Source organism: Mesoplodon bidens (assembly GCF_964165515.1).
Source record: "Mesoplodon bidens genome assembly, chromosome: 19".
NCBI lineage: Eukaryota > Metazoa > Chordata > Mammalia > Artiodactyla > Ziphiidae > Mesoplodon > Mesoplodon bidens.
Window position 1 is genome coordinate 53,251,454 of NC_138179.1, and position 27,980 is coordinate 53,279,433.

Sequence of the window (27,980 nt, forward strand, 5' to 3'; positions counted from 1 at the left end):
TATCGCTTTTGCCACATTCTGCTGGTTGGAAGCAAGTCACTAGGTCCAGCCCACACCCAGGATAGGATTATACAGGGTGTGAACACCAGGAGGCAGGGATCACTGGGGGCCATTTTATTTTATTTATTTAGTTATTTATTTAATTTTTTTAAATGATGTATTTATTTATTTTTGGCTGTGTTGGGTCTTTGTTGCTGCACGCGGGCTTTCTCTTACTGCGGTGAGCCGGGGCTACTCTTTGTTGCGGTGCGTGGGCTTCTCATTGCGGTGGCTTCTCTTCTTGTGGAGCACGGGCTCTAGGCCTGGGCTTCAGTAGTTGTGGCTCACGGGCTCTAGAGTGCAGGCTCAGTAGTTGTGGTGCACAGGCTTAGTTGCTCTGTGGCATGTGGGATCTTCCCGGACCAGGGCTCGAACCCGTGTCTCCTGCATTGGCAGGCGTATTCTTAACCACTGCGCCACCAGGGAAGCCCTGGGGGCCATTTTAGAGGCTGCTTACCACATGATTACAATCCCATCCCTAGACACCGAGCTTTACAGTATCTTATTGGATCATCCTCGCAACATTGTAAATGAAGTCTGTACATTTGTTTCTTTCTAAATGAGGACACAGAGGCTAAGAGAGGTGGCATGACTTGCTTTCACACAGCTATGAAAGGTAGAACTGAAACCCAAATCTTCTGTTTTTTAAACCCTGGGGTCCACTATTGAGACTTTGTAAATCTGACCCACTCCCATTCCACCCAGAGGGGTGACTCCTTTCCTCCTCAGTTCCCCAAACACCCACACACACCCAGGCTCTGCACACACCCAGGCTGCTTTGCAGGAAGGACCATTCTTGGTGTCCATGCCACCCCCCTCCCCATGCATTACTGCATCATCAGGGCGGGGTCTGTGCCTCCCTCACAGCTCACAGGGCTCTCTCTGTGCCCAGTGGGAGAGTCTCAGGAAATCTGTGTTGGATCCAGCTGTTGAATGAGGGTGGATTAGAGGAAGTCAGATCCCCCAGGAGTGTGTACATCTGAGGCTCCTCTGTGATTCTGGAATGAAAGGCTGTTTTAGAGCAAGCCAGGGAGATGTGAGGAGGTGGGGTAACGAGGGGCAGGGGAGGAAGCAGAGCCCACCTGAAATAACAGGAGGGCAGCTGCGCCTGTCCTGTGAGACCAGAAGGAGACGCAAGGGCTCTGTTGTGGGAGCCGCTGGATTCGGTGACTCCAGCTGCTGTTCTCGGAGGTGCTGGGTCCACCCGCCAAGCGAAACCCATGCCTGACTGCCAAACTCTGCCCAGCGGCTCCTGGCCTCCAGTCTCCCTGCCCTCTGTCCCCCAGTCCTTCTTGTCACTGCCAGACAGATCTGGTCACGTCATTCTCTGGCTCCTTGTTGCCCAAAGCATCAATTCAAAGTCCTTTGATTCTGGGCACAACCCACTTTTTTTTTTTTTCTTTCAGTTTTATTGAGATGTAATTGACATAGAGCACTGTGTTACTTTCAGGTGTCCAGCATAATGATCTGACTTACATACATCACGAAATGATTACAATAAGCTTGGCGAACATCCACCACCTCATACAGATGCAAAATTAAAGACATAGAAAAAAATAGATTTTTTTCCTTCGTGATGAAAACTCTTAGGATTTACTCTCGTAACAACTTCCGTATGTAGCAGACAACAGTGTTCATTATATTTCTCATGTATGTTATGGTCACAGCCCACCTTTATAGGCTCATCTCCAGACCCTCCTGTCACCCACCATTCTGTCTGGGCAGCACTGGTCTGCATGCCCTGGGTTCCCCAAACATGCCAAGGGCTATCTGCATCTTTCTGATGCAGTTCCTCGTATGAAATGCCCCCCACCCCCGAAGTCCTTTTACCACTTGGCAAATCCTCCTCATTCACTGGTCCAGCTCAGATGTTGCCTCCTCCATGCAGCAGAATTCACAGCTTCCTCCTCCATCCCCCCGGCACTTTGCTAAAAGCTTTAATATAGAACTCATGACACTGTCCGGCTCATCCATCTTCTCCCCAACTGGCTGTGAGCTCCTTGGGGGCTGGCCGTGGCCCCAGCACTTAGCCCAGTGCCTGCAGCAGGGCAGGTGCTCAAAAAATGAGTAGCAGCTCGAGAGTGAGTGCTGATGGGAATGGGTGGAGCAGAGACCCTGTCCCCTGCCCTGTGGTGACACTAACTGAGAACAGGACCTGACATCTGAGTTTGGGGGGTGAGTGCTTTGATAATCGCTTCTCTTTTTGTCAGATATTTTTTAGCTTGGGCGTGCAGGCAGGGACTTTAAAAGGAACATAGAGGTACGGGTGGAGCATATCACGTGCATGCATTTTTCTGGGGCAGTATCCATGGCCTTCACTGGGTTTTAAAATGGGCTACAACCTCTGCTTTTCGGAGTGATGGCTTTTATGTGGCTGAGAGATCAGATTCCTCTGGGTCTGATATTCAACCCAGCAAGCAGGGAATTCGTTGAATTTGGTTGAGCTGCAAATAACAATAAATCCCAAAAAACCATGATAGAAGTTTAGGTAGAGGCCTCTGGTCCGCAGACCCTGTCACCGGGATATTCACCTCGAATATTCCCGTTGTCCCAACCCACCTGTCCTACAGAATGAGTGATGTCACTGCCCTTGTACCCAAGCTCGGTTCCTCCCTGCCTGGGGCCCTGTGAGGAGTGTTTACTCCCCACTATTCAAGAATCCCCCAGTCCCTGAACCCTGTCTGCGGGACTCTCTCCTCCTCCCAGGCTCCAAACACTTTCCTCCCACCCCTGTCTGAGGGTGGAGGGAATTCTGCACAGTCTCATTCCTGGGGTTGAGGGAAGAAAATGCTGAAAACAACCAGAGTTTCTCTTACCATTACTTCCTTGCAGAAACTGCTCTGCAGGCTTTGGAGCAGAGAAAAGATTCAGATGAGCAGCGTCGGTTTGCAGAAGCATGCGAAACACAGAGGGTAGCTGATGCACTCTTTATTTGACTGGAGAGGCCCCCAGAAGTCAATATAATTTCCTCTCTTCATTTGTTTAAGAAACCCTTTCTTTCATGGACAGTATAAAAGCAACTTTAGGGTAGCCAGCGTCAAAACTGACAGAGATTCTGAATTAATGGAATTGTATTAATTCATTAATGAATTGTAGCCCGCCCCTTGGCTGACCCCAGAATGGCCTTGGACGGCCTGAACACTTGGGACTTCTCCTTTACCAGAACTTTCCTTTCCTTTCAAAAGCAGGCTTGAGAAATGTGGCAGAGGCCTGTGCTGTACCTTGGTGCTGGGCAGCTGGGTGGGGAAGGGGGAGGCCCCAGAACTGGCTGCAGGGGAATGAGAAGGAGAAGCCAAGTGGGGGTGGGGGGGTGTCATCACCAGATCTGGCCCAGCTTGTCTTCTCCCTGCTCCTGATAAAGGATCCTTTACACTGCTCTTCACTGTAGCTTTTTATCCACCTTGGGGCCCTCCCCCCTCCCCCCCCGCCCCGTTTTTCACTTTTCTTTTTTTTTTTTTCTTTTCTGTTTTTCCCGCTACCGTTTCTCACCTCCTCTCCTCCCTCTGCCCTTTTCTACGTTGCATCTGTGCTGAGGAGGTCTCTCCTCCCTCCCCTCCTGGGCTGAAAGCTCCTTGGGGTACAGGACCCTCATTGTGTTTATCTCTGGGGTCCCCTGATGGGGCTCAATTCATGATTATTAAAAGAATAACCAAATGAGCAAAGGAAGATGTGAATGAGCAAATGAAAACTTTTTCCTGAGCCACCATCTTAGATTTTTTCATATCGTAAACAATGTTTTGGAGGGGAGTTTGTGGCTGGACCTGTCAGTCTGATTTCTTCTGACCAAACCAACCCTCTCCCTGCTGGTATCTGGTGTGGAAACAGAACAGGACATGCCAACCTCGCTTTTGAGCCATGAACATCTCTTGATTGCATGACAGGGCTTTCCATGTCTGGACCTTAGTGTTTCTGAATCTTTGATGAATAGAAGCAGAGATAAAACAGAAACGTCTCAAACTTCCAGAAATGTGGCGCTGGGGCGGCCACCGTCTTGGTTCCGGCAGGGATCTGTCGGTCAGGCAGATGGACATCATCGTCCTTGGGCAAGCCCCAGATGTTGGCGAGATAATCCAAAAGCAAATAACACAGGCGGGGATATTAAGGGATCTGTTTATCAATAAAAGTATTGCCAAACCAGACACTTAAAAAAGTACAAGTTGGCAGCTGAAGTGAGCAACTATTTTTTAAAAATAAATTTATCTATTTATTTATTTTTGGCTGCCTTGGGTCTTCGTTGCTGCCTGCGGGCTTTCTTTTTAGCGGTAGCGAGCGGGGGCTACTCTTCATTGCGGTGCTCAGGCTTCTCATTGGGCTTCTCTTGCAGAGCACAGGCTCTAGGCACGCAGGCTTCAGTAGTTGTGGCACGTGGGCTCAGTAGTTGTGGCACACGGGCTTAGCTGCTCCGCGGCATGTGGGATCTTCCCAGCCCAGGGCTTGAACCCATGTCCCCTGCATTGGCAGGCAGATTCTTAACCGCTGCACCACCAGGGAAGCCCATGAGCAACTATTTTTAATCAGAGATATGTTTCTGCCCGCCCACCCTCCTCCCACTTCCTACCACACACATCTCCCCCACCCTTGCTGGTAGGGCTGTGTTGCTTTTTGGAGGATATCTGATCATCACTGGCTGTACCCTCACTTGAGGCACGTCCCCACCTCTGCTCCCCAGTAGGCTGGTGGGGAGACCCACTCCTAGATTCTGGTGTGGGGTTTGCTGGGAGCCCTGCCTTTCCCAGCTGCTGTTCGTGTGTCTCTATCCATGAATTCGACTCCCTTGACAAGTCCGTGTCTCTATCATGCCCCAACCCTGACCCCCTTTGTCCTCCTATTTCACCTGCCTTCTGACCGAGGGCAGGCTCTCCCCTGTATCCTTGCAGGTGGAGAAATCCTGAAAGCCAATTCTCCTCCTCCTTTGAGCTCTAACTTCGGGAGGGTCTGGCTTTTTGTGGCCCGTGGGCGGCTGCCCTTTTGAGAAAGGCCGTAATCTGTGGTGGGCTGAGGAGGAAGGGTATTCTTCCTTTGTGCTGCGGGCTGAAGTTATAATAAGTTGCTGGGGTTTTCCTGACTATTTGTAAGCCATTCATTCATTCATTCACAGTCATCTCCTGAGACCCTGTTCTGTGCAGGACCTGGTGCAAGGGGCTGGGGGACAGAGACATAGAACTTGTAGGCTCAGCTCCTGGGGGGCTCATAGCCTTGGGGGAGGTGGCCAGCAAAGTAAATGTTTGTGAAACAGGTGACACTGGACAGTGCACAGGAGGCTGTGGAGCTCAGAGGAGGGGCCACTAACTGCACCCAAGGGTGGGGGATGTCTTCAAGGGGGGCCTCTCATTTGAACTCAGCCTGGAAAGACGAGGCAGATTAAGAAAGAAATGTTTACGCAGAGTCTAGACTCCATGGCCTCAGGCACCTCGGAAGACCTGAAGTTTCACCTTTATTTTTTATCTTATTCCATTTCAGTGTTAAAAGGGGTAATTCTTTAGGAGAGATGGCTTCTGGGGGTAGTGGATGGGACGGAGCTGTGAAAGGCTGCCTGGAACTTCCCCATCCTCCACCTAACGTCTCACATCCTGCAGGCTCACCCAAAGCCCAGTCGACCTTCGCAGAGCAGTTGGTGTCACACAGGGAGGGCCCTGCAGCACATACGGGCCTTTGGTGAATTGAAAATTGGTGCCTCTTCTGGGCAGCTGAATTACGGAAAAGTGCCCCCAATCTCCTTCAGACCCACCCCTGCTTGGCAAAGGGCCTTTCTTGTATTAGAAAAAATCTGTGTGTGTGTGTGTTTGTGTGTGCACGCGTGCACACCCGTGAGTGGGTAGTGCTCGCATTTCAAGGTGGACTGCAGAGGTGGACTGCAGATTCCTTTTTAGTTCCGGGGTAGCGCTGCGGCCACCAGCGCCGGAGCAGTTTCCTTTTCATTGCACAGAATGTTTCAAGGAGATTTTGTGGTCGCGGATGCTTCAGGGTCTGAGGTGTCTCCAGGCTCTGCAGCAGGACAGTGGGGTGTGGTGCAAAGAGAGCACACTTTGGGTCAGACCACCTGGGGTTCAATCCTGGGTTAAGTAGGAGGGAACGGTTCCAAAATTGAGGATAAATAAATGACAGAAACGTAGCTGAGATGTTCTTTTGAGCAGTGGATGCTCCCCTAGATTCTTCATTCAGGATGGGCCACCCAGCGGTTGCACAGGACACCCTCCGTTTCATGGATGCCCCCACTGAGTTTTGCTACCATCTCGGGAAACTTTTCTCCAAATCCCCTTCAGCTGAGTGAGAAACTTAGCCCACCTACTCTGGGCTTCTAGTGACAAAAACCCAACTGAAACTAGCTTAAGTGAAAAGGAGTGCACTGGGGATACTAAAGTAGCCCAAAGAACCAAAGGAAGAGCCAACAACTGGAAAGATAAGACCAGGGCAGTTCGGGGACTCCAGAGCCTGGAATGCCGCCAGTTTCTCTCCACGAGGTGGCTTCATCCTCTGGCTTTCCCCTTGAGCCTGGAACCATGGCCATTCATGGACGCCGAGCTTGCATCTTCTTAGCAGTATTACTGGAGAGCAAAGGGCCTTCTGGTTATAGTTTAGAAGTCCCAGGGAAGGTCTCTGATGGGTCTGACTTCATCAGATGCCCAGCCCTGGACCAATCACTGTGTGGCCAGGGGGGCAGGGTCGTGAAAGAAGATGCAGCACAGACCACATGTAGGAAGGGGGTGGGGGCAGTTCCTTCTGTTTCCAGAAGGAAGAAGGGGTGCTGGGCAGACCGAATACTAAGTGGCCTTTTCCCCTCATGGGAAAACTCACTCACGCAGCTCGGCGGCTGACGGCCTGCCTTCGGGAGCTGAAGGACACCAACCCCAAGTCATGGTTCTTAGGTGGGCATGGGGGTTTGGTGGACACTAACAGAGCATCTCAGACTGCCATTTTAGGAGAAGTCATTTCATCTACAATTCCAGCTTTTTCCTCCCAAGGCTGTTGGGGCAGGTGTTAATGTCTTTCCACTTCACAGACAAAAAACCGAGGCCCTAAGGTTACCCTGCTTGTCAGGAGCAGAACTCGACTCAGAACTCAGGGCTCTTGACTCTGAGGTCCTGTAGGAAGTTTCTGCAGGGACCGAGGCAAGACATAAGCCTGGCTCCAGGCCCTGAAACTTGCTCTCCCCTCCATCAAGGAGGGCAGAGGTTCTCCAAGGTCAGCCTGTCCATCTGCAGACGTTTGCAGAGTGCTCACTGTGGGTCACGTTCGGGACCAGGTGATCATAGTCGAATGGTCCCCACCCTCGAAATCAACCCTAACGACCACACAACGTAAGTGCAGTGAGAGGAGGGCACAGGGCAGAGGGGTTGGTAAGAGGCAGCTGGTCTAGAGTGGCTGCTCAGAGGAAGTGGCCCTGAGCTGGATCTGGAAGGGTGAGCTGGAGAAGAAGAGAAAGGGTGGCAGAGCATTATGGATCAAGGGAACAGCAGCTGTGAAGTCACAGAGGCATGGGAAAGCGTGGACCCCCTGTGTCCTGACCCCGGGAACAGCCGGGCCTCCGCATTATTAACCTGCTTATAACACAAAGCTCTCCCCTCAAGGCCAACTCCTGTTCTCCTGTCTCCCCACAGTTTCAACACCATTATCCCAGGATGATGGGTTTACTTCCTGCCCTCAGTGGCTGCATACTAACTCCCGGTTCCACTCACTACAACCTCTTACCCACCTGTCAGGCTCCAGGTCCAGGCCCTGAAGCCCTCTGGCCTTGAGCTGCTCCTGACGAGAGGCTCTGCCTATGTTTCAGAATCTCGGCGAAGGACCATCTTCGAATACCACCGTGTGGAGCTGGATCCCAGCAAGGTCACCAGCACATCTGCCGTGGAGTTCACCCCATTACCGAGTAATTAGGGGTTGTTCCCACTGACGGGGGTCGGGGGGAGGCATTCCACCATCCTGGAAAGAGCTCTGGAGTCCGACTGAGTTCCATCCCAGGCCCACCACTGTCCCCTGTCTGGGTGCCACCACCTAACTTCTCCGGGCCTCCATTTCTCATTGGTAACGTGGGCCTAACACCACCTCCCTCCCAGGGCTACAGTTAGAGTTAGAACTACAGTAGGTAGAGTTGCGGATGTAAATGAAAGCTCAGACATTAACTGGTACATCCCAGGCCCAGGGCGTGGCTTGTGCTTGATACATGACCGCTATTGTTATTAACACATAAGTGAAACCCAGGAAAGAGGTACCTCTGAGAACTTAGACTGAGCTCCCAGAAAAGATGATCCAGGAACTGAACGGGTGCATAAGTTTATCATTGTATTGTCCTCAGAGGCGGCATGATGCTGGCATTCTCAGGCAGGAGGCAGTAGAGGGACTTAGCCAGTAGCCCTCCAAGATCCAGGGGGCCTGGTCCTGTCCCTCTTCTGTACCCCACTCACCTGCCATTGAAGGCACGCCATGGCTGGGGCCCCAGCTGCTGCTGTGGACCCCGCAGGATCGGGGTCGGATGTTCTTCAGGATGTGGTCAGGGCAGCTGGGGAGAGTGAGGGAAGGACAGCATTCTCTCGTTCTAGTTTTAAAGAAAGTTTTCATCTCTTCTCCTGTTTCGTGGTACCTCCCAGCTTCCCTCTGAAGCCACGGCCTTCTCCCTGCCTTCTGGGGCACTTCTTGCCTCTCTTTCCCCCTCTTCCTCTTCCCTGGAGGTTCTGGGAGCAGGGGGTGAAGAAAGAAGTGGAGGAGGAAGGGTCTTCTAGAAGGCTAGGCCATGTCCCAGCAGGTGTCCTCCCCTGGGAAAGAGGACGGTCCCTGACACCTAGTCACAGGACAAGGACACCTGCGGTTCCAGCCCCGCCCCCACCCTAGTGGCCCTCCCCCTAGGCAGGGCTTCCTCAAGGACTGGTGAGAACAAACCCAGGAATGAATAAACTGCATTTGGGAACAAGGACATCCAAGGGCAGGGCTAACTGCTGGGGCGGAAGAAGTGAAACATCCTGGGAATGCGTTTCTGGGACGCTGTCTGTACATTTAAGCCACTTCCCACCCCTCCAGTGAATTTTCTGAGCATTTAATAGCACACAGGACATCTGAAATGCAGATGAGAAATAAAGGTCAGTGGGTTTTATGAATATCCCACGAGGCTCCCAGGGTTTTTTCTCAGTTTGACTGGAGCCATTTAAGGGGTCTCCAGAGTCCTTGGGAATGATCATGGGCTCCCATGTAGGGGGAGGGACAGTGCTACCAAGGCTGTGATTTGAACCCCTGGGAGGCCGGTTTGCTTTGTCCTCAGAAAACTCTGCACCCCACAGCCCCAGGCTTTCTCCCTTACCTTTGGGTAGGGGAGGACTTTTAGCCAAAATTCTTCCAGAGGTGTGGCTGGACTGCTTTCAAGCCATAGCACTCCATGGCTGGTCCCTCTTCTAGAAGAGACTCATGAAAAGGTGGCCTGGGGTGAAGGTGGTAGCTGGGGAGGGGGATTCCCGCAGCGGGACCTCGAGACTAGGAGCTCAGGCTCTCGGCTCAGACAGACCTTGGTTCAAACCCAGACCTGCCACTCTTAGCTCTGTGACTCTCTCCAAGCCTCAGTTTCCTCCTCTGTAAAATGGGGATAACAAAAGCAACTATTCATCGATTCCATAAACTTTTGTTAACTGCCTACCACAAGCTGGGTGCTGTTCTAGACCCTCTGGATGCACCAGAGAACAAAACAGCCAGGGCTCTCTTGTTCTTGGGCCAAGTCGGTCCCTGCTTATTTTCTGCCCATGGCTTTTCCTCCACCCTTCCAAAGCCTGCAGAGCCCTGGTAGACAAAAGGACACAGTGCCATCTACAGCTCGTCCCTCCCACAAGGTGACTGAAGGTGACCACGCTGTGCCCACAGCAGCTTTTCTCCCACTCACCAAGGGCTGGTTACCACCTGCCGCCTTGTTGGGGGTCCACAGAATGCAAATTGATTCCCTCATTAATGGACTGTGGCCCAGACCCATGAAAACTCACAGAGAGAAGAAATGTATGTGACGTCTAGTGAATGAGTGGTCATTTGCTGTAATTAGTGGTCACTTCTGGCTGCTACCAACATGTTCTGTTCAGCTGCTCATCGGATGAGCCCTTATGTTGCACACAGTTATTCCGGGTCAGTGCCTGTCTGTCCTTAGAATAAAATGCATGGGCTTTGTGGCAGCTGCTTGCCACTCTGAGGTCATTCTGGTTCACTTAAGTGGGCAGCATTTAAGCAAGTGAACAACTCTTAAAATCCAGCCCCCATACCTCCTGCTCCCCGGGCCCTCTCTGCTGGGGGTCCACGCACCCTCCAGCAGCTGCTCCCATGAACTTGCCGGCTCTCCACCCTTGTCCTGCCTGGCTAGGCCCCAGCTGCCCCTCCTCCGCATTCCTACCACCTTCCAGCTCTCCACTCCGCTGAGCCAGCTAGCCTTCTGACTGCTGCTGGGAGCATCCCTGGGCTGTGTTCCTCCCGGGCCTCTGCACACAGCGGCCCCTCTGCTTGGACTTCTCTCCCGGGAGAGCTGCCAGGCTGGCTTCCTCGCTCTCTCAGTCTCCTCAGAGGCCTTCCCCAACCTCCCTGAGTAAAACACATCCCCCACCGTCATTCCACCTCCCTGTTCTGATCTGCTTTTCTCCCAGCCCCTCTCACCACTGGCAACCCTAGGGTGGATCTATTTGTCTGTGTATTTGTTGGCCGTCTCCTCCACTCGACTGCAGGTTCCATGTGGGCAGTGCTTCTGTCTTTTCCTGTTCACGCTGCATCTCCAGCATTGGGACAGTGCCGGGCCTGGGGTAGACACTCAATAAATATATGTTGAAAGAATAAATGAGTGAATGAGCACCTGATAGGTATATTGAGGGGAATGATGGACCAGAGTCGATAACAAATAGCGTTCACTGGCTCACCGTGTGGCCAGCACTGTTATAAACCCTCTCTCACGGCTGGCCTACCACACAGACAGCATCCTGACCCCTCTTTTTTTTTGCGGTACGCGGGCCAATCACTGTTGTGGCCTCTCCCGTTGCGGAGCACAGGCTCCGGACGCGCAGGCTCAGCGGCCATGGCTCACGGGCCCAAACGTTCTGCGGCACGTGGGATCTTCCCGGACCGGGGCACGAACCCGTGTCCCCTGCATCGGCAGGCGGACTCTCAACCACTGCGCCACCAGGGAAGCCCCTGATCCCTCTTTTACAAGTGAGGTACCAAGCCACCAAGAGGTCAGGTAACTCTCCAGGGAAGATTTAAGCTTGGATGAGCAGAGGTCAGCATACCCCCTGGGAATAGCTCACTTCCAAGAGGAGAGGGAGAGGCAAGGAATGGAATTCCATATGCCTGGCCTGGTGTACTCTCAAAAACTCAGCCCCCAGACTTCCCTGGGAGGAGCTGGAGAGGCCAGGAGCGGGCCTCTGACAGCCATGCAGCCACACACACAGTCCCTAGGAGCAGGGAGTGCTATAGCTGGTCAAACCAGGACATCTTAAATCCTTCCCAGTGATTGTAGACAACGCAACTGTAAACACTAAATTTGCCGAGAGACTCGATCTGAATTGTTCCCAGCACTGGAAGAAATGATACTGATGTGAAGGGATGGTGGTGGTAGCAAGTGCTACAGTGGCGACCGTACAGCGATAGAAATGGGTCAGATCCACATGCTGAACACCTTAAACTTACATGACGTTACATGTCAAATGTACGTCGATTTAAAAAAATCCTCTGCAACCCTGTAATTGTAGGCAATAGGCCAGAAGTAGAACTCTCCAGACGAGGTGCAATCCCTTTATACGTGCTTGTGGCGCCCTGTAATTTTCCTTCATAAACCTCATCACGATGATAATTATGTAGTTATTTTTGTTTGATGATCTGCTTAGGGTCTGTCTTTCCATATGACTGTCAGGCCCAAGAAAGTACCAGGTCTTACTGCTGATCGCCAGCACCAGCTCAGGGCTTGACCCTGCGGAATGAAGGGAGGATGGGCGGGAGGGAGAGGGGAAGGGAGGGAGGGAGAGGGGAAGGGAGGGAGGATTAAGAGAATCAAGGCTGGCCTCAAGTGAGGCGGCGTTAAAAACTTCTAGGGTCCCTGCTGGTCAGAGCCTCCAGAGTTCCGCAAGGACCCAGCATTCAGGAAAGTTGCACCTTTGGGAGGCCTGTGGAGGGGCTGGTACTGAGGGGCCGCTGCCTTCTCTCTTGCAGCCTGCCTGCAGCATCGGAGCTGTGACACCTGCATGTCCTCAGACCTGATCTTCAACTGCAGCTGGTGCCATGTCCTCCAGAGGTTTGTACCAGGCTCACCCTCTTATTCCCACAGGCAGACTGTGCAGGGGGGCAGACGGTGGCACGGCCCCACTCCCTGCCTCGGGCCTCATTACCAACATGAGGGTATCTCTGGCCAGCGCTACTGTGACACTTAGGACAAGAATACCATGAAAGTGAGTGTCTCCCTGAGGCTTGTGACCCATCAAGGTGACTGTGTGTCACCCTGTGGTGACACTAGACTTCTGGAAGACCATTCAGCGATTCCAGCTACTGCAGCTCCCTCCTCACACCTGGGAGGGTTGGTTCATCCTCTGGCAGGCCTTCTCAAAGAGTGGTCCACAGCTGTGAGCATCCCAGAATCACCTAGGGCTTGCGCTAAACATGCAGATTCCCGGGGCCCACCCCTGGCCCCCTCCATCAGGTCTCTGGGAGAGAAGCCCAAGAGCCTGCATTTTAACACGGTACCTCGTCTGCAAACAAGCGTGAGATCTGCCGGCTCAGGGATGGGATGAGCCTAAGACCCATTGCCATTGGAGTAGAACTCCATGACCCCAAATCAGCACATCAAGATCTTTCTCAGGCTGCAGAAGGGTTTCCTGAAAACCACGGGTGTGGAAATTGCAGGCGTCTGTGGAAAGCTGGAGCAAGTGACAAAGCTGTGTTTGCTTGGTTTTGGAAGCAGGGAAAATTCTGGATGAGGTTCAGGTTCAGGCATAAAGTTCTTAAATCCAAGTCATCTTCCTCTCCTTGTTCTGAAATCATTCCCCCATGGATTAGACTCAGAATCTGAGCCCTGTTCTCCTGTCCAAGATAAATAAATGGCAGGGGGGGAAAAAAAAGAATTTCTTTGGGGACTAGGGTTCCCATGAGAGTCGGAAAACCCATGAACTACAAGAGCCTTTAAGGCAATCTTGAAAAATTGCAAATTATAGAGGCTCTGAGTCCTCTGCAGCTGTCCTGGATCTGTCAGTGTTTCCTTTGCTCCTTTCCAGTATCCTGGTGCAGAAATAGAAGCCATTGCCTTTACAGGCCGCCTGCCTAGCACACAAGACACAGCTCTGGGCGGGGAAGAGAGAGGGGTTCTCATCAGGCCTCCCAGGTGTTCTTCCCAACAGCTGTGCTCTTATTCACTCTCTTGGGGCCTCAGTTTGTTTTCCCTGTAAAATGGGCTGGGGTTATGTGATTCGGGGAGATGTGGGTGAGGAACATGCCTGTTACTTTAACTCCTCAAATACCAGATAGTATTTTTGCCAAGTGTTCAGGGCCCTTCACATGAAAGGCACAGAGCCTCAGAGAGAGTACACAGGGCACACCCCAGGTTGGTTCTTCCTGGCGTGGAGCTTTGCGGTGTGGTCCATCTTGTGCACTTTCAAGTTTGAGAGTCACTGTCTGAGCATAGGGAGATAATCCAGATGACTGCAGAGGAGCCCTGGAATGCTGGGGCTGGCTGCCACCGCATGACTCAGTCAGTGTCCACCAACAGCTGAGCCATGAGAACTGCAAAATGGGTCAGATGAAAGCAAAACCCTGGCTTGATACACCCCCCACTTAATGCATACGCCCAAACCCTGAAAACTATGACAGTTTAATGAGGGTTGGTCAGGGGGAGGGCAGGGCCTTGGGTGTGGACACTGCCTTTGCTGGGTTATGTCAACTACGGGACAAAGAAGCTCCATCAGGGATCCTGTCCCCGGATGTCCGTGGGCCTGGGCTCACTGAGCACGGGCCCCTTCTTGACAGATTTCTGGAGCCTCAGCTTCAACTGAGAGCTGACTCCAGGTCCCTAAAAAGCCAGAGGTCAGAGCTGGTGCAGGGGGCCGGCCACCATGGTCTCTGCCACCAACAGCTGCTTGAAACCACCACATGGGTTCTCGGCTTCCCCTCCACCTACTCTGCCCTCTGCGGCCTCCCAGAGCTTCCCCTCCCCGTGCTGGGGCCAGATCTGATTTAGATTATTTCACTTATCATGCAGGTATTTTCCTTTCATCCCTATCGCCCCCCCAGTGACCCACTCTGAAGTCTATGGGTGACTTTGACTCCAGGATTTGGCTCTGGAAATGAGGGGCATACATAACCCTTGTCTTACAGTGTTGTCATGGGGGTCCCATGAGATAGTGCCGGAGCAGCATGTGACTGGGGCAGCACCTGGCATTCAGGAGGCACTCAAACAGTGGCCATTTCTCATGCCCTTCTCCTTTGCATCTGGGTTGGTTGGCCCCGAGCTTGGAAAGGGGTGCTCTTAGACATTTATCAAAGGCTCAGTCCTCGAAAGAACCAGCTAGTTTGGCCTAAAAGAAACTTTAGTCCCCAGCCCCCAACAATGCCCCTAACCTTCCATCCCTCAAGGGAGGGGGCATGGAGGACCTGACAGAGGGGGTGTGGATGGCTCAGCTCAGCTGCCCCTGCTGCAGGAGAAGCAGCTCAGAGACATCTTCAGAAGGAAAGAGTGACAGCGCCTGGAAGCCTCAGCCTCACCAGGTCTCGGATAGATGGGCAGGCAGTTGCTGGTGCAGAGTTAACCAGCCACGAATCCTTTCGCAGCACTGGTGGCTTGGGATATTATCTTCCCATGCGGAGGTTCCTGAGCCTACGTAGGGCTGGGTGGATTCTCCTGGCACCAAAGAGTGAAGAACGGAACTTTGAGTGCGATGCCATGGAGAACATTCTCTGGTTCATCCTTGCACCACACCCCTTCCCTAGGGAAGCCCTGGGCATCTTCCAGCCCAGCTGAGCCCTCATTGTCCTCCGGAAACCCTTGCCAACCAGCGTTGAATCTCTCCCAGTCTCTGGCAGGACCCTGACTTCTGCCTTTCAGTGATCACACAGGGGGTGTTGGCCAGATTGGCTGATGTCCACCCTCAGCCCCGCCCCTCCTTGACAAGTTTAGGCTCCTCCACAAAGAAAGGGGGCTTGGTGAAGGAGTAAGACTTTCCCCAGATGAGAACATGTGTGTGAATTCCTGGATTCTCAGCAATTTCATGGCCGCCCAGAGTCAGGAGGGCCTTAAAGGTCTTTAGAGGTCATGCAGTCTGTCAGGTCCCCCTACACACACCACATCTGGGCAGATGTGGCCTTGGTCCTGGGGAGCTTGGTCAGGAGGAGGGAGAAGGTGCCACACATAGCTCCCCCTCCTTTGGGGAAAGGAGTAGAGGGGGCGGGAGGGTCTGACTCTCGCTCCCACGGCACCTGCCCCGTGGTCTTGGGGAGGTTCGCCCCCTCCTTGCTATCATCGAGAGCTGTTACCGCGTAGGGGGAGGTGAAGGGGAGGGCTTCTGTCAATCCCATCACGCCTCTGGCCTTCTGGTTTCCCCTGCAGATGCTCCAGTGGCTTTGACCGCTACCGCCAGGAGTGGCTGTCCTATGGCTGTGCCCAGGAGGTGAGAGGCTTAAGTGAGCCAGCTGTGGGGAGAAGCAGGGTTACTAGCTCGGGTAGCTCTTCTCAAGGCATCTCTGGCTCTTGGTGAGATGCTCCCCTCCACCTGGGGCTTGTCTCCCTGTCTGCTCTGAGCCAATTAGACCCACGTGGGAGGTTTCCGAGGGCTCGATGGGTCCCTGAGACAAGCACTTCTGGGGACTTGGCCTGGAGCGGCAGCTCTCCAGGGGCTCTTTTGGTCCTTACAGAGGGTACGTTGGGCGTGGCCTTGGCCACAGCGGGATCCTCCGGGAGGCTGTGCACCTGGTGGTGTTCAAAAAGCAACTACCCGGCTCCAGCCCTCCGGCATTTGAGGAAGGCAGTGGTTCTGGGAACGAAGAGGGTTGTTCCTGGCACCTCCCATTTAGAATCCCATGCAGGTTCCTTCTCACTGCTGGAATTTTCCGTGAATGCTCAACACTTTGACTCTGGGTGGGGAGCATCCAATTCTCACACCTTATACTGACACAGACCCTTTCATCCATGCATCCTTCCCCCCTCCCTTCCTCTCTCCATTGCAGTACAAGCACAGCGCATGTGCCCAGCACTTCACCGCATGCTGCCCTGCATTTGCTCTGATTTAATCCTAACACGGTCCCCGGGAGCTGGGGGCCAGTGCCCCCACTGACCAGAGCGGAAACTGAGGCTCAGAGAGGTTTAGTGATTTGGCCTGCAGCTCACAGCTGGTGAGATGGTGAAGGTGCCAGGCCCAGCATTTAAATGCGAACCCCCGGAAGTACGGCTACGTGCTCACCACCATCTGCTTTATCAGTAAGGCTGGGTGACCTGTTTCTGGCCTTAAAAAAAAAAAAAAAAAACTTTGTCCATCCAGAAGCCTACTTCTGACGTTGGCTGTTGGTGAACGTACAGATTCGCTTTATTTAAGATTGGCATCTCAGCTCCTTCTTTCAGGAAGGATTCGAAGCAGCTGACAGATAAATTGCCCTGTAAGATAAGACGCTTTCAGGATGAAGTGGAAAGCTTAAATGTATTCAGAGCCCAGCTTTGGGTAGATTACCATGCTTGGGCCACGCACCGGAATCTTAAATCTTCTGGCCGCTGAGGGACGCAAGCGCCCCACCACCCTCCTGTGTGCAGCGTGGCCGCCGGCGAGGCCTCTGTCCAGGGCAGCACAGGATCTCTCTTGCAGGCAGAGGGCAGGACGTGTGAGGACTTCCAGGACGAGGACTCCTTCTCGTCCTCCCCCGACAGCTCCTTCAGCCCCTTTGACGGAGACCTCACCACCACCTCCTCTTCCGTCTTCGTCGACGGCCTCACCACGGAAGGTAAGAGCTGGGAGGAGCCACCGCCCTGGAGCATCACTGTCCCTGATGGGGATTATCTCAGGGAACAGGGTTGCTCCATCCTTTCACAGCTGAGGCTCCAAGAGTGGGGGCACTTGCTGGTGAGAGGCAGAAGCCAGGTTTAGAGCGAGTAGACTCCACGCCCATATCAGGGCTGTGGGACGGAATTCACTGTGGCGAGGGGAAAAAATTACTGTCCCAGCACACTGCCAGGTATTTTATATAATATCACGGTTCATCTTAATAGCGATCCTTAGAGAACCTGTGAGGTCTTAGCATCCCTGTAGCAGGTATGAACTCAGTCCACACACTCAGACGTCAGGGAAAGATTGCCTGATTTTTCTGACTTCCCTTCCGGCTCCCACCCCTCGCCAAGCTGGGCTGGTGGGGAGTTCCACCCCTGCTGTCCTGGGGCTTGGCTACCCAGTCCTGTGACGTCCAGCGGGCAGAGGGTAGGGTGGGGCAGCTCTGACCATCTTGAGTTGCTACTGATCCATCTCTGCTCCTTCAGGCCTGGGTGTCCCTGGGGCCTTCTCTGCCATCCCCATGTTACCGGTGGAACGGTGACTCCTGGGTTCTTGTCCTCTCAAGGGAAAGAATTCAATTGAGAGACATAGAGTAGTTTTAAGCAGCAGGAGTTTTATTAAGCAAAGCAAAAGTACACCCTCAAGAAGGGAGGACAGTAAGCTGTCTAGGCACCAGAAGCAGCCCCGCAGGGAGGGTAGGGCTGGGTTTTTCAAAGTCGTGGAAAGTCCCTCCCTGTGTGCTGCATCATTGGATTGACAAGTTGATTGACAGCTTTAGGTTATATGACTTTGCTCCTTGTATGCAGGCACTTACGCATAAGCACCCAATCGGAAATGGGGGTGAGGGTGGGGAACCACAATGCTAATTTATTATAAATACCGCATAATGAACACCAGGTTAGTCTGAGTCACCTCTTAGGTCTGGGTGCACCTGTGCCAACCGGTGCTGTTGGTTTAGAAAACCCTGTTGGGTTTTCAATATCTTGCTTGGTCCTGATAAGGCTGGAAACTTAGCGGTCCTTAACCACAAAAAGGGAGGATCCCTGGGCATGTTCTGGTCACCAGTGTCCAGGTGGGGAGGGAAAGATGACCCCATCCAGGATGGGGCGGGACCCACTCACGTCTGACTAGCTACCTAACACCGTCTTTAGTTCCACGGTCCGTTTCTTCCCATTTCTTTGAGTCCAGTTCTCAGAATTGTGGCAGCTTATGTCATGGCTACAGTCTGGTCATCATGTAGTTAACTTCTTCCACCTGATGGGGGTTTCAGTATCTATAAGACAGCTCAAATGATATGGCTCAGAATATTATCTATAGCCCTTGAAGAGGAACTAAAGGTCCTTGGCTATGCTTAATGCCTAGACTATTATTATTCAGTCTTATTGGACTATTTTCCCTTGTTTCTGCATCTTCTCACATCTCTGATTAAACTTACTCTTTGGCTAAAGTTTTTCCACAGACAAGAGGTAGGCTGAGCATGGGGGGCAAGGACCGTAGGGTCCTGCTCCGTTTCACCCAGGCCTGAGGTCTTATTGAAGCTGCTAGAGGTCCAGCCAGCCACCCTGTGGGGAACCCCGTGCAGGCTCCTCGGATTCTTTGGCTATCTCTGAGAAATTCCTCCCTCATCCTTTTTCAATACGTGGCATCTAGGTTTTAGCCCCTTGCCCTAAGTCTAAGACTGAAAGACTTATGGGCTCTTACCACTTCCCCTGAGCGAGATTACCTGTTTCAAAGGGGCAAATGGAAAGCAGAAAAGGAGAAAAAAGTTAATATTTTTAAACATTATCCATCCACAATCCCATTTTATCGACAAGGAAATGGGCTCATAAGGAGCAAAGTAGTTTGCTCAGTGGTGGAATGTTCTTTTCGTGGTGCCCCCCTGACTTTTTAAATGCAGCCTAGAGGACTGGAGAGCAGGAACCCATGGATCTGGCTGGAGGGACGTGAACAGTTGATAGAAAGAGAAAATATTTAAGGGCACTGACCATGTGCCACGTAGGGTGGTAACATTGTGCACCCATTAATATTCACTTAGTGTTCCGAACAATCCTGTATGTTGATGCTGCTTGATCCCCATTTTACAGAGGAGACACTATGGCTCAGAGAGGTTGATGGCTTGCCCAAGGTCACACAGCCAGGAAGAGGTGGAGTCAGGTCTCATCTAGCTCCAAAAGCAGCAATCTTGCCCCTCGACCCCACTGCCTTTCTCAGTGCTGAAAAAAAAATAGAAAAGCGTCTTCATGGATTCAATGGGTGGAAAAATAGGGAAGGGTGAACAAGTGGGCAGATTCAGACAGGTCCCAGCACTCTGAACTTGCCCAGGAATAACAAATAACTGGTTAAAGCTCAGGTATTGAGAGCAGAGACTGTGCTAGTGCTGCAAGGGATTCAATAAATCAAATGAAAAATGACACAGGAGGAGATTTTGCCCTCAGGGAGTTAATAACTGAGTCCAGGCGTGACCTTCCAGTTAAAGGAAACTCTACTTAAAAAGAAGAACCCCTGGCCAGTCACTCCTGAGTTAACCCTATGTGCTACTGAGGGCACGGTCCGAGCCCAGAGCTGGGCTGGGGGCTGCACACCCCGTCCTCCAGGTCAGAACCCAGCCTTTCCCTCAGAGGTTTACGTCTGCATGAGACACAGTGCCTGAGGCCAGAAGGGTGTCTGTGTGGGCGTGGAGAGCCCAGCGCATGGCATCTGGGGGCTGGATTCAAATCCTGACTTGGAAGTATTCTCCATTTCTCCCGGGTTATTGCCCTGATGAGCTGTCCCTACATAGAGGCAGCGTGTTCTGTTTATCAGTTTTATCATGTGTGTGTCTTCTATCAGCCCAGGAATGTGTCATTTCTGTTTGCTGTGTAATAGTCCCCAAAAGAAAAACATATGTCCTTCCAGTCCTGGAGGGGGTGGTAGAGATTGTTAGGTTACCTCTACAAGAAAAGAACTGGGGGGACTTCCCTGGTGGTCCAGTGGTTAGGACTCCACGCTTCCACTGCAGGGGGCACAGGTTTGATCCCTATCAGGGAACTAAGATCCTGCAAGCCATGTGGTGCAGTCAAAAAAAAAAAGAAAGAAAGAAAAGGAAAATTGATAAAGACTTCCCCCCACCCCAAACTCTCAAGGTGTCCGGAGGGACAGGTTTGGGTCACTCCCTGCCTGTGCAATTATAACCCACACAGGGAGACTTACTGGAGGCAGAGTATATCTCGGGGTCCAGGAAGACGTTGTGAATGAAGGGGATACAGCACTTCAGCCAGGGGGACCCACCCGGTCAGAGCAGAGCTGGAGAGCAGAGAAGTTAGTGAGAGCAGCTGCTGGAGGGTGTGTGGAGCTCTTCTGTCACCAGCCAGCCAGAGGAATGGAGAGGACCCGGGAGCAGGAGGTATGGGGGCTGGATTCTAAGAGTTGTTCACTTGCTTAAATGCTGCCCACTTAAGTGAACCAGAATGACCTCAGAGTGGCAAGCAGCTGCCACAAAGCCCATGCATTTTATTCTAAGGACAGACAGGCACTGACCCGGAATAACTGTGTGCAGCATAAGGGCTCATCCGATGAGCAGCTGAACAGAACATGTTGGTAGCAGCCAGAAGTGACCACTAACTACAGAAAATGACCACTCATTCACTAGACATTACACGCATTTCTTCTCTCTGTGAGTTTTCATGGGCCTGGGCCACAGTCCATTAATGAGGGAATCAGTCTGCACTCTGTGGACCCCCAACAAGGTGGCAGGTGGTAACCAGCCCTCGGTGGGTGGGAGAAAAGTTGCTGTGAGCACAGGGTCGTCACCTTCAGTCACCTTGTGGGAGGGACTGGTAGGTGTCCTTTTGTCTGCCAAGGGTAGATGTGGACTGGGCTACAATGGATTTCCAATGGTCTAGATTCAAAACAAGTTGATTCCAATCAAGTTAATTTGTCCAAAGATGTTTAGGGTTACTTTGGTTAGTGTTGAGTAACCAATTCATCATTTCAACTTGTAGTAACAAAATAGATTCAGAGGCATACATAAATACCTAGTGTATTGAAATTCCTGAAGAAAACGTATCTTTCTATTATATGCCTACAACTCTCTATTTGTTTTGTTTTACTTTGAATTTTTAGGGGTGCTTTTTATCATTTTATTTTATTATTATTATCTTTTTAATTTATTTCTTTATTTTTGGCTGCGTTGGGTCTTCGCTGCTGTGTGCAGGCTTTGTCTAGTTGCAGTGAGCAGGGGCTACTCTTCGTTGCGGTGCGTGGGTTTCTCATTGTGGTGGCTTCTCTTGTTGCAGAGCATGGGCCCTAGGCGCGCCGTCTTCAGTAGTTGTGGCACACGGGCTTGTGGGGTCTAGAGCGCAGGCTCAGTAGTTGTGGCTCACGAGGTTAGTTGCTCCGCGGCATGTGGGATCTTCACAGACCAGGGCTCGAACCCGTGTCCCCTGAATTGGCAGGCGGATTCTTAACCACTGAGCCACCAGGGAAGTCCCGAGGAGTGCTTTTTAAATTTAACTTTTTTATAAATTATGTAACAGTTAAATGATAATTACCATGGTTCCAAAGTCAAATCTACAAAGGTAGCTCTGTTCAAAGAAGTTTAGTTTCTAGTTTTCTCCCCTCCGCCCTATTACCTCTTTCCTCTATGAGGGATCATTTAAAATTTTTCTTATGGTTTATTCTTTCATTATCTAATGTGATTTTTTGATATTTGAAGATTTATTGGAAATGTATAGCAGAGCAGGATGCCCCGTCCAGGCACTGGAAGTGTAAAAGGCTGGGTATTGAGAGGCTCACAGTCTATGGAATCAGTGGGACCCAAGATGCCACAGAAACAGATACCAAATGCAATGGGACACAGGGGAGGACACACCCATCTGTCCTCCGGGAAGTGACGGGCCTGGGCCAGGACTAGGGTGAGGCAAGTGAGGCACTCAGTGCAGGTATCAAGTTTAAGGAGGCACCAAAAAAAAAAAAAAAAAAAAAGCAATAATTAAGATAATAATCTTTTCTTGCAATATTTGTAAACATCAAAATTAATGCCAAAAATTCCATAATAAACAAAATTTCAAAAAATTCTAAAAGGACAGGATCAGACCCTGTGTCACATGTATCACCCTAGCCCCAGCCCTGCAGGGGGCATTTCAGGGGTGGGCCTTTTTTTTTTTTTTTTTTTTTTTTGTGGTACGCGGGCCTCTCACTGTTGTGGCCTCTCCCACTGCGGAGCACAGGCTCCGGACGGACAGGCTCAGCGGCCATGGCTCACGGGCCCAGCCGCTCCGCGGCATGTGGGATCCTCCCAGACCGGGGCACGAACCCGTGTCCCCTGCATCGGCAGGCGGACTCTCAACCACTGCGCCACCAGGGAAGCCCCAGGGGTGGGACTTTTGAAAGAGAAGGGGAGGAACATGCAGCAGCTCAGAGACCTGAGAGGGCTCCAAGGTCAGGAGAGCCTTGGGTAGCTTGTCACAGACACTGACACGCTGTTGAGTTGTGGCCAGTGGTAGGAGAAAAGAAGATTGGGACACACTGAGAAGGGCCTTGAACATCTGTGAACAAAGGGGAGCCAGTGAAAGCCTTTAAAATGAGGAGGATGGTGGAGGTGCTAGAGGGGAAGGAGGCACGAAGTGCAGGTTGCAGGCCCTACATTGTGGAAGGTTCCGCTGGTTTAGCGTTTGGATGCCTGAAGCAGTCATCTCCAGTCATCTAGAGCATTCTCCTGCCATGGAATTCTTGCTGTCCTTTCCCCATAGGAATCTGTGGGGAGGAGCCACAGGAAGGGCCAACCTTTGGAACTTATTTAGGAGGCTGCAAGATACACTCCTTGAGGTGTAGAGGGAGTGTGTCGTACCCTGGGAAGTCTCCAAGCAGATTCGATCTTGTGACACACACACCTCTCCTCAAATCCTTCCTCAGCTTCCCGCTGCCCCTTAGGAGACTGCCCCTTAGGCCCTCAACTTGGCTCTCCAGACAGCTGATCCCCCCACCCCCCGCTTCACCCCCCTCTCACCACCCTTCATTCACATCCTCGCTACCCTCCAGCTGCACTGAACTGCTTTTTTTGTCTCAAATGGCCAAGCTCTTGCTGACTCCCGCCTTTGCCCCCGCTCTCTCCTCTGTCTGGGGCCCTTTCTCCCAGCCCCATAGCTCATCCCTCCTTCTTGACTCCCTTTGTCTGGGCGAGGCCCCCAGTCGGAGTCAACTCCCAGTAAACACTCAGTAAATATTTGTTGAATGTATGAACACTACGAAAAGTTGGCTTGTCTGTGGCCTTCTCCCTTTACACTGCTGTGTGACTTTGAGCAAGTCACCTCCCCCCTCTGTGCTTCAGTTTCCCAGCCTTCAAAATGAAGGGTTGGACTTGAAGCTCCCTAAAGTCTCATCCAGACCTAGTGACAGAGGCCATCATGATTCCACTAATCTTGTGCCTTCTCTCCTTTCCCTTTGAAGATGACACCAAGTTGAATCCCTATGCAGAAGGAGAGGGTGAGTACAGAACTGTCTGCACCTCTCCATCACACCACTGCCTCTTGGACCCACCCTGGAAGAGGGTGCAGCCGTCACCTGGCCTCTTTGCTTTTACTCTGAGTGGGGGAGGGGGCAACAACAGCAGCCTGCGCTTCCCAGACTTCCTGCTGGGTGGGAAGGCAGGGGGCTTCTGGGAACAGACCCCCTAGACTGAAGGAGCAAATCTACATCTAGACATTTCTCATCTCAGCCAGGAACCTCCTGTGGTTCTTCTCCTGGCCTCTGTGCCCTTGAGTATCCGCTTCTCTGATAGGAGTGAGAGGAGGAAGTGAGGGCTAAGCTAGAGCAGGCATGGCTGTGTGGGCCTGTGGCCCTGGCTTCTGTCCCCAGGGGCCTCCCAGCCACTGAGGGGTGGAGAGCAGCTTCTCTCACTCAAGTGGCATTTGATTCCCAACCTGACTTGGCAGAGAGTACATAAACGTTGCCCACCACAATTTTTACAGGGCGCCAGAAGGTGGGGTCCCCTTTCCCCAGGACTGCCTGGGGGATAACCTCCTCTCTGGGGACATGGGTGACCCCGCCTCCCCTGCCCTTTGCCCAGAGCCAGCTCAAGCCCTTGCCGCAACTACCACAAAGGGGAGATGGAAGAGCCTTCCAGCCCCAGGGGCTGGGAGACTGTTACCTGGGCTCCGGCAGGAGAGGAGGGGCTGTTAACGCAGCACATCTTGATGGGGTCTCCCACGGGAGATGGAGCCATTGCTGCTCTGTGGGCTGTGGGTGTGAGTGTACACGTGTGTCTGTTGGGCTGGGGGGAAGCAGGGGGCCCTGGGCCACGTTCCCCTTACTCTGCACCATGTGCTCATCATCCCAAGCTCTGCCCCTCAGATCATAGGGTCACTGAAGGCTGAGGTCTGATGGCCAGCTCAGGAGAGGCCAGCTTGGGGCGTGTCATCGCAGCTCCCCCAGCTCTTGGCAGATAGAGGCATGAACCACGCACAGGAGTGCCCCAGGATAGTTTCTCTCCTGGTTTTTTTTTTTCTGCTGACAGAGAAAAGGGGATGGGGAACATAATGATTTTGGATGCACACAACATCTTATTAAAAATCTCTACCCCCTGTTGACTCCCATTCCACCCACCAGCGATGTAAAGTGGGTTCAATATTTGTGTTGCTTACATGCTCATCTGTCTTCTCTATGTCGTTATCTCCACATCCTTTTAGGGTAGGGAGAAGGAGCAAAAGCCCACCCCAGGTAATATCAGGGAACTAGGTTTCTTGGTGGCTGGCACTCACCGTGTCCTTGGACAAATCACTTCATCTCTCTGTATTTCCATTCCTTCAGCCGTACGAGAAGGGTTGGACTGCATGAGCTTCCAGCTCGATAGTCTATGGAAAATACCCAGTCTTCTCCTGGGGAATGTATTTCAAATGCTTGGAATGTCCACAAAGAGTGTCTACTGGTTTATTAGCCCTCAGAGTGTCTAGTTCATTTCTTTTATTGAGTTCCTCTGATGGGTCTGCCAATTTTTCTAAGAGTTGAAAACACAGAGATGAATAAGACACTGTCCTTGCCCTACAGGAGGTCACAATCTGGTCATGGACAGTGACAGGTAAAAATGTGGTCATTTTGCTATCATAATAGCTAACACTTTTTAAAGTTGTGCAAGATACCAGCCGTGATCCTCAGCAGTTGACATGAATTATGTCATTTTCACCCTCTCAGTAACCCTACCAGGTACTTAACATTATTACCCTTGTGCTACAGAAACAATAACCGAGACACAGAGAAGTTAAATAATTTGCCCAAGGTCACACAGCTCGTAAGTAGCAGAGCCTGGATTTGAATCCAGGCAGCCAGACTCCTCCGGGTCCCAACTCTTAACCATCACATGCCCTTTGTGAATTCCTTAAAAGAACTTATATGGGATGCATACTGGAGAGAAATTTTATGATCCTTAGTAGACATTTGGGCAACTTTTAAGTGATTTTGGAAAACCACCTGAACCGTGCTAAGAACAAAGTTAATGTCATACTCATAATGGTTCCACCGACTCCACCTTTTCATGTATTTGATAAGTAGACCTGAAGGTTCAGTCGGCTTTCATCTCTGGGACTTTGTCAGAACCCAGGACCCCATGACCCCACCTTCCTTGCTCCCCTGACCTAATGGTCTCTCCACAGGCCTTCAGAACAACCTGTCCCCCAAGACAAAGGGCCCCCCCTTGCACCTGGGCACCATTGTGGGCATCGTGCTGGCCATCCTCCTCTTGGCGGCCATCATCCTGGCCGGGATCTACATCAGTGGCCACCCGACCTCCAACGCTGCACTCTTCTTCATCGAGGTCAGTGCGGGATTGGGCCGCCTCTCTGGCGTCTACATCAGTGTTTCCCCAGCCTTTCAGTACCTGCCTCTCCCCATCTCATCCCTCACCCGCCACGTGCCAGCCTCCTGTTTCCACCTGAGGGGCTTCATTGACCCCATCCAGGCACATCTTGCACTGCCGGGCGCCCTCTGAGTCCCGAGCCCCCCAGGGCTTGACCCCTCAGGACACCTCCGGCCCTCTTGCCCTGTTGAACAGCCTCTGCTTTTGCGCTCCCATTTGTGAAATCAGAACAGTCCCCAGAAGAAAGAAAGAGGCCAAAAATGCCTCACATGACCCTTGAGTGTTGTGCAACCATCCCTAATGATTTATGGTCTCTCACACCCAAATTCCAGGCCTGGTGCTTATTCAAAGCCATAATGGAACTGAGGTCTCTGCCTCTTGGCCTGCTGTGTGCGATTTTCGATTAGATTTGACAGGCCATAGTAATCATAAGAGTTGCTCTGTCGGGGAGCCTTTGTTGAGGAGGCTGCAGTTTGCGACATCTCAGGATTCAGAAGAGCCAGCCTGAGGTGCAGCATGGGAAGTAAGGCCTGGGCCCCTTCACTCTGGGCCACAGAGCTCAGCAGCCCCTGCCCCAGCCCCCGACTCTCGGCATCTGACCAGCTCTCTGAATCCTACAGTGATGGGGCCTCTGGGACTGCAATCCTCCACATGGGTCACAAGCCCCCGACCTCATCCCCCAGAGGCCTAGGTGGTGCCCTCCTCTCTGTTTAGATGCCCCCTGTTTCTTATGAATTCTAACCAGTCATTCTTAGGTTAAGATTAAGACCTCCTGAGGCTAAGGCCAACCTTGTTTCAGCTGGGGAACCTGCAGATCCCCAGCCACAGGGATGCTGACCAGAGGTCTGATGCAGGCCTGGGAATCTGCATTTCCTTCGGCTCCCCAGCTCTGATGCAGGACCTGTACTATCTGGAGGGTTATCTTAGCGTTTCCAGAGCCTCCCAGATCATTCCATCTCTCACCCACTCGCTCACTTTCCACAGTCTCAGGACTCCACTCAGTGTGCTGCTGAGCTTTTCACCTTGCGTCCTGCAGGCCACGCGGCGAGGAATAAAATGACCTCTTCCTTCCCAACTCCTGGGGCTCCCAGCAGGTTTCCCAGGGGGGCGAAGGATCACAGCCGGGAGCCTTCTGGGGGAGAGGGCCCTAAACTTCACCCTCCGCCAGCACCTTTGAGAAGTGCTCAGAGCCGCCCCCGGGGGAAGGGGGAGGGGGGAGGGTCCCGGGGGAGGGATCGTGCCCGCTGACTCTGCGCCTGTGTCCCCGCAGCGGAGACCTCGCCGCTGGCCGGCCATGAAGTTCCGCAGCCACCTTAACCACTCCACCTACACAGAAGTTGAGCCCTCAGGCCACGAGAAGGAGGGCTTCGTGGAGGCCGAGCAGTGCTGAGAGCGCCAGGTCTCCCTTGGAAGGGTAGGAAGGAAGACCCAGGGACCTCAGCAAACATGAGTCAAAGCAAAGCAGAGAAGTGACTTTCCTTGGCCTCCTCTGGACACACCCTGGCTGGGAAGCTGAGCCCATGGTCTGTGGTGCCAGAGCTATAGTTTGGCCATCACACCCCAACTATTGAAGCAGGAGGCAGAAGAGCAACCACATTGAATTTTTAAGGAACAGTAACCTAATTTCAGCCTGTTTTGATGCCAGGGGTCTCCCCTTCTGAGTCTCTCAATGGTCTACTCTGTAGCTGCCTCAGAGGTCCCCTCCCACCTGGAGACGGCCAGATGCCCTGCTCCGGTCACCTGACGCCCCTGCATATGACACAAGAAAACCCAGCTCTAGACTGGGGCCGCTGTATTCCAGGGTCCATAGACTCCAGAGCTGGTCCTCAAGGCTATGGATGCAGCATATTTTGCCCCAGCTTCTGTGCTCTGGAAGTCTGAAGAAGGAGTTCTCTCCATCTGTTAAAACACAGGTATGGCTGCTCCCAGCCCTTTTGGTAAGCCACTGACTGGCATGCTGGCATCAGAAGAAAGCCAAATGAGAGAAGAAAGAACTTGTGGGAAGACTGTATTTTTAGGCTTCACTACCCCAGCTTGACCTTTCTGCTGAGAACCAGTACTTCTGCAACAAACGTGTGCTGCCCGTGTTGCGGGCTTTATCCAACTGCGGCCCAGCCCGGGCCTGGCGAGCCGTGCTGTGCATGGCCACGTCTACC

At 52.3% G+C, this 27,980-nt stretch overlaps 1 protein-coding gene across 1 annotated transcript in view; it reads left to right on the top strand.

Moving 5' to 3' along the window:
* The window catches only part of PLXDC1 (plexin domain containing 1), a gene marked incomplete at both ends in the record, with an annotated part of 58,505 nt that extends 31,291 nt beyond the window's left edge, over window positions 1–27,214 (top strand). The window contains 7 exons of the mRNA XM_081219199.1: window positions 7,811–7,906; window positions 12,193–12,274; window positions 15,572–15,632; window positions 16,818–16,953; window positions 23,424–23,459; window positions 25,622–25,782; window positions 27,095–27,214. Coding sequence (XP_081075325.1) covers window positions 7,811–7,906; window positions 12,193–12,274; window positions 15,572–15,632; window positions 16,818–16,953; window positions 23,424–23,459; window positions 25,622–25,782; window positions 27,095–27,214 — 692 coding nt within the window. The remainder of the gene's footprint in view (window positions 1–7,810; window positions 7,907–12,192; window positions 12,275–15,571; window positions 15,633–16,817; window positions 16,954–23,423; window positions 23,460–25,621; window positions 25,783–27,094) is intronic.
* Window positions 27,215–27,980: the final 766 nt, after the last annotated feature.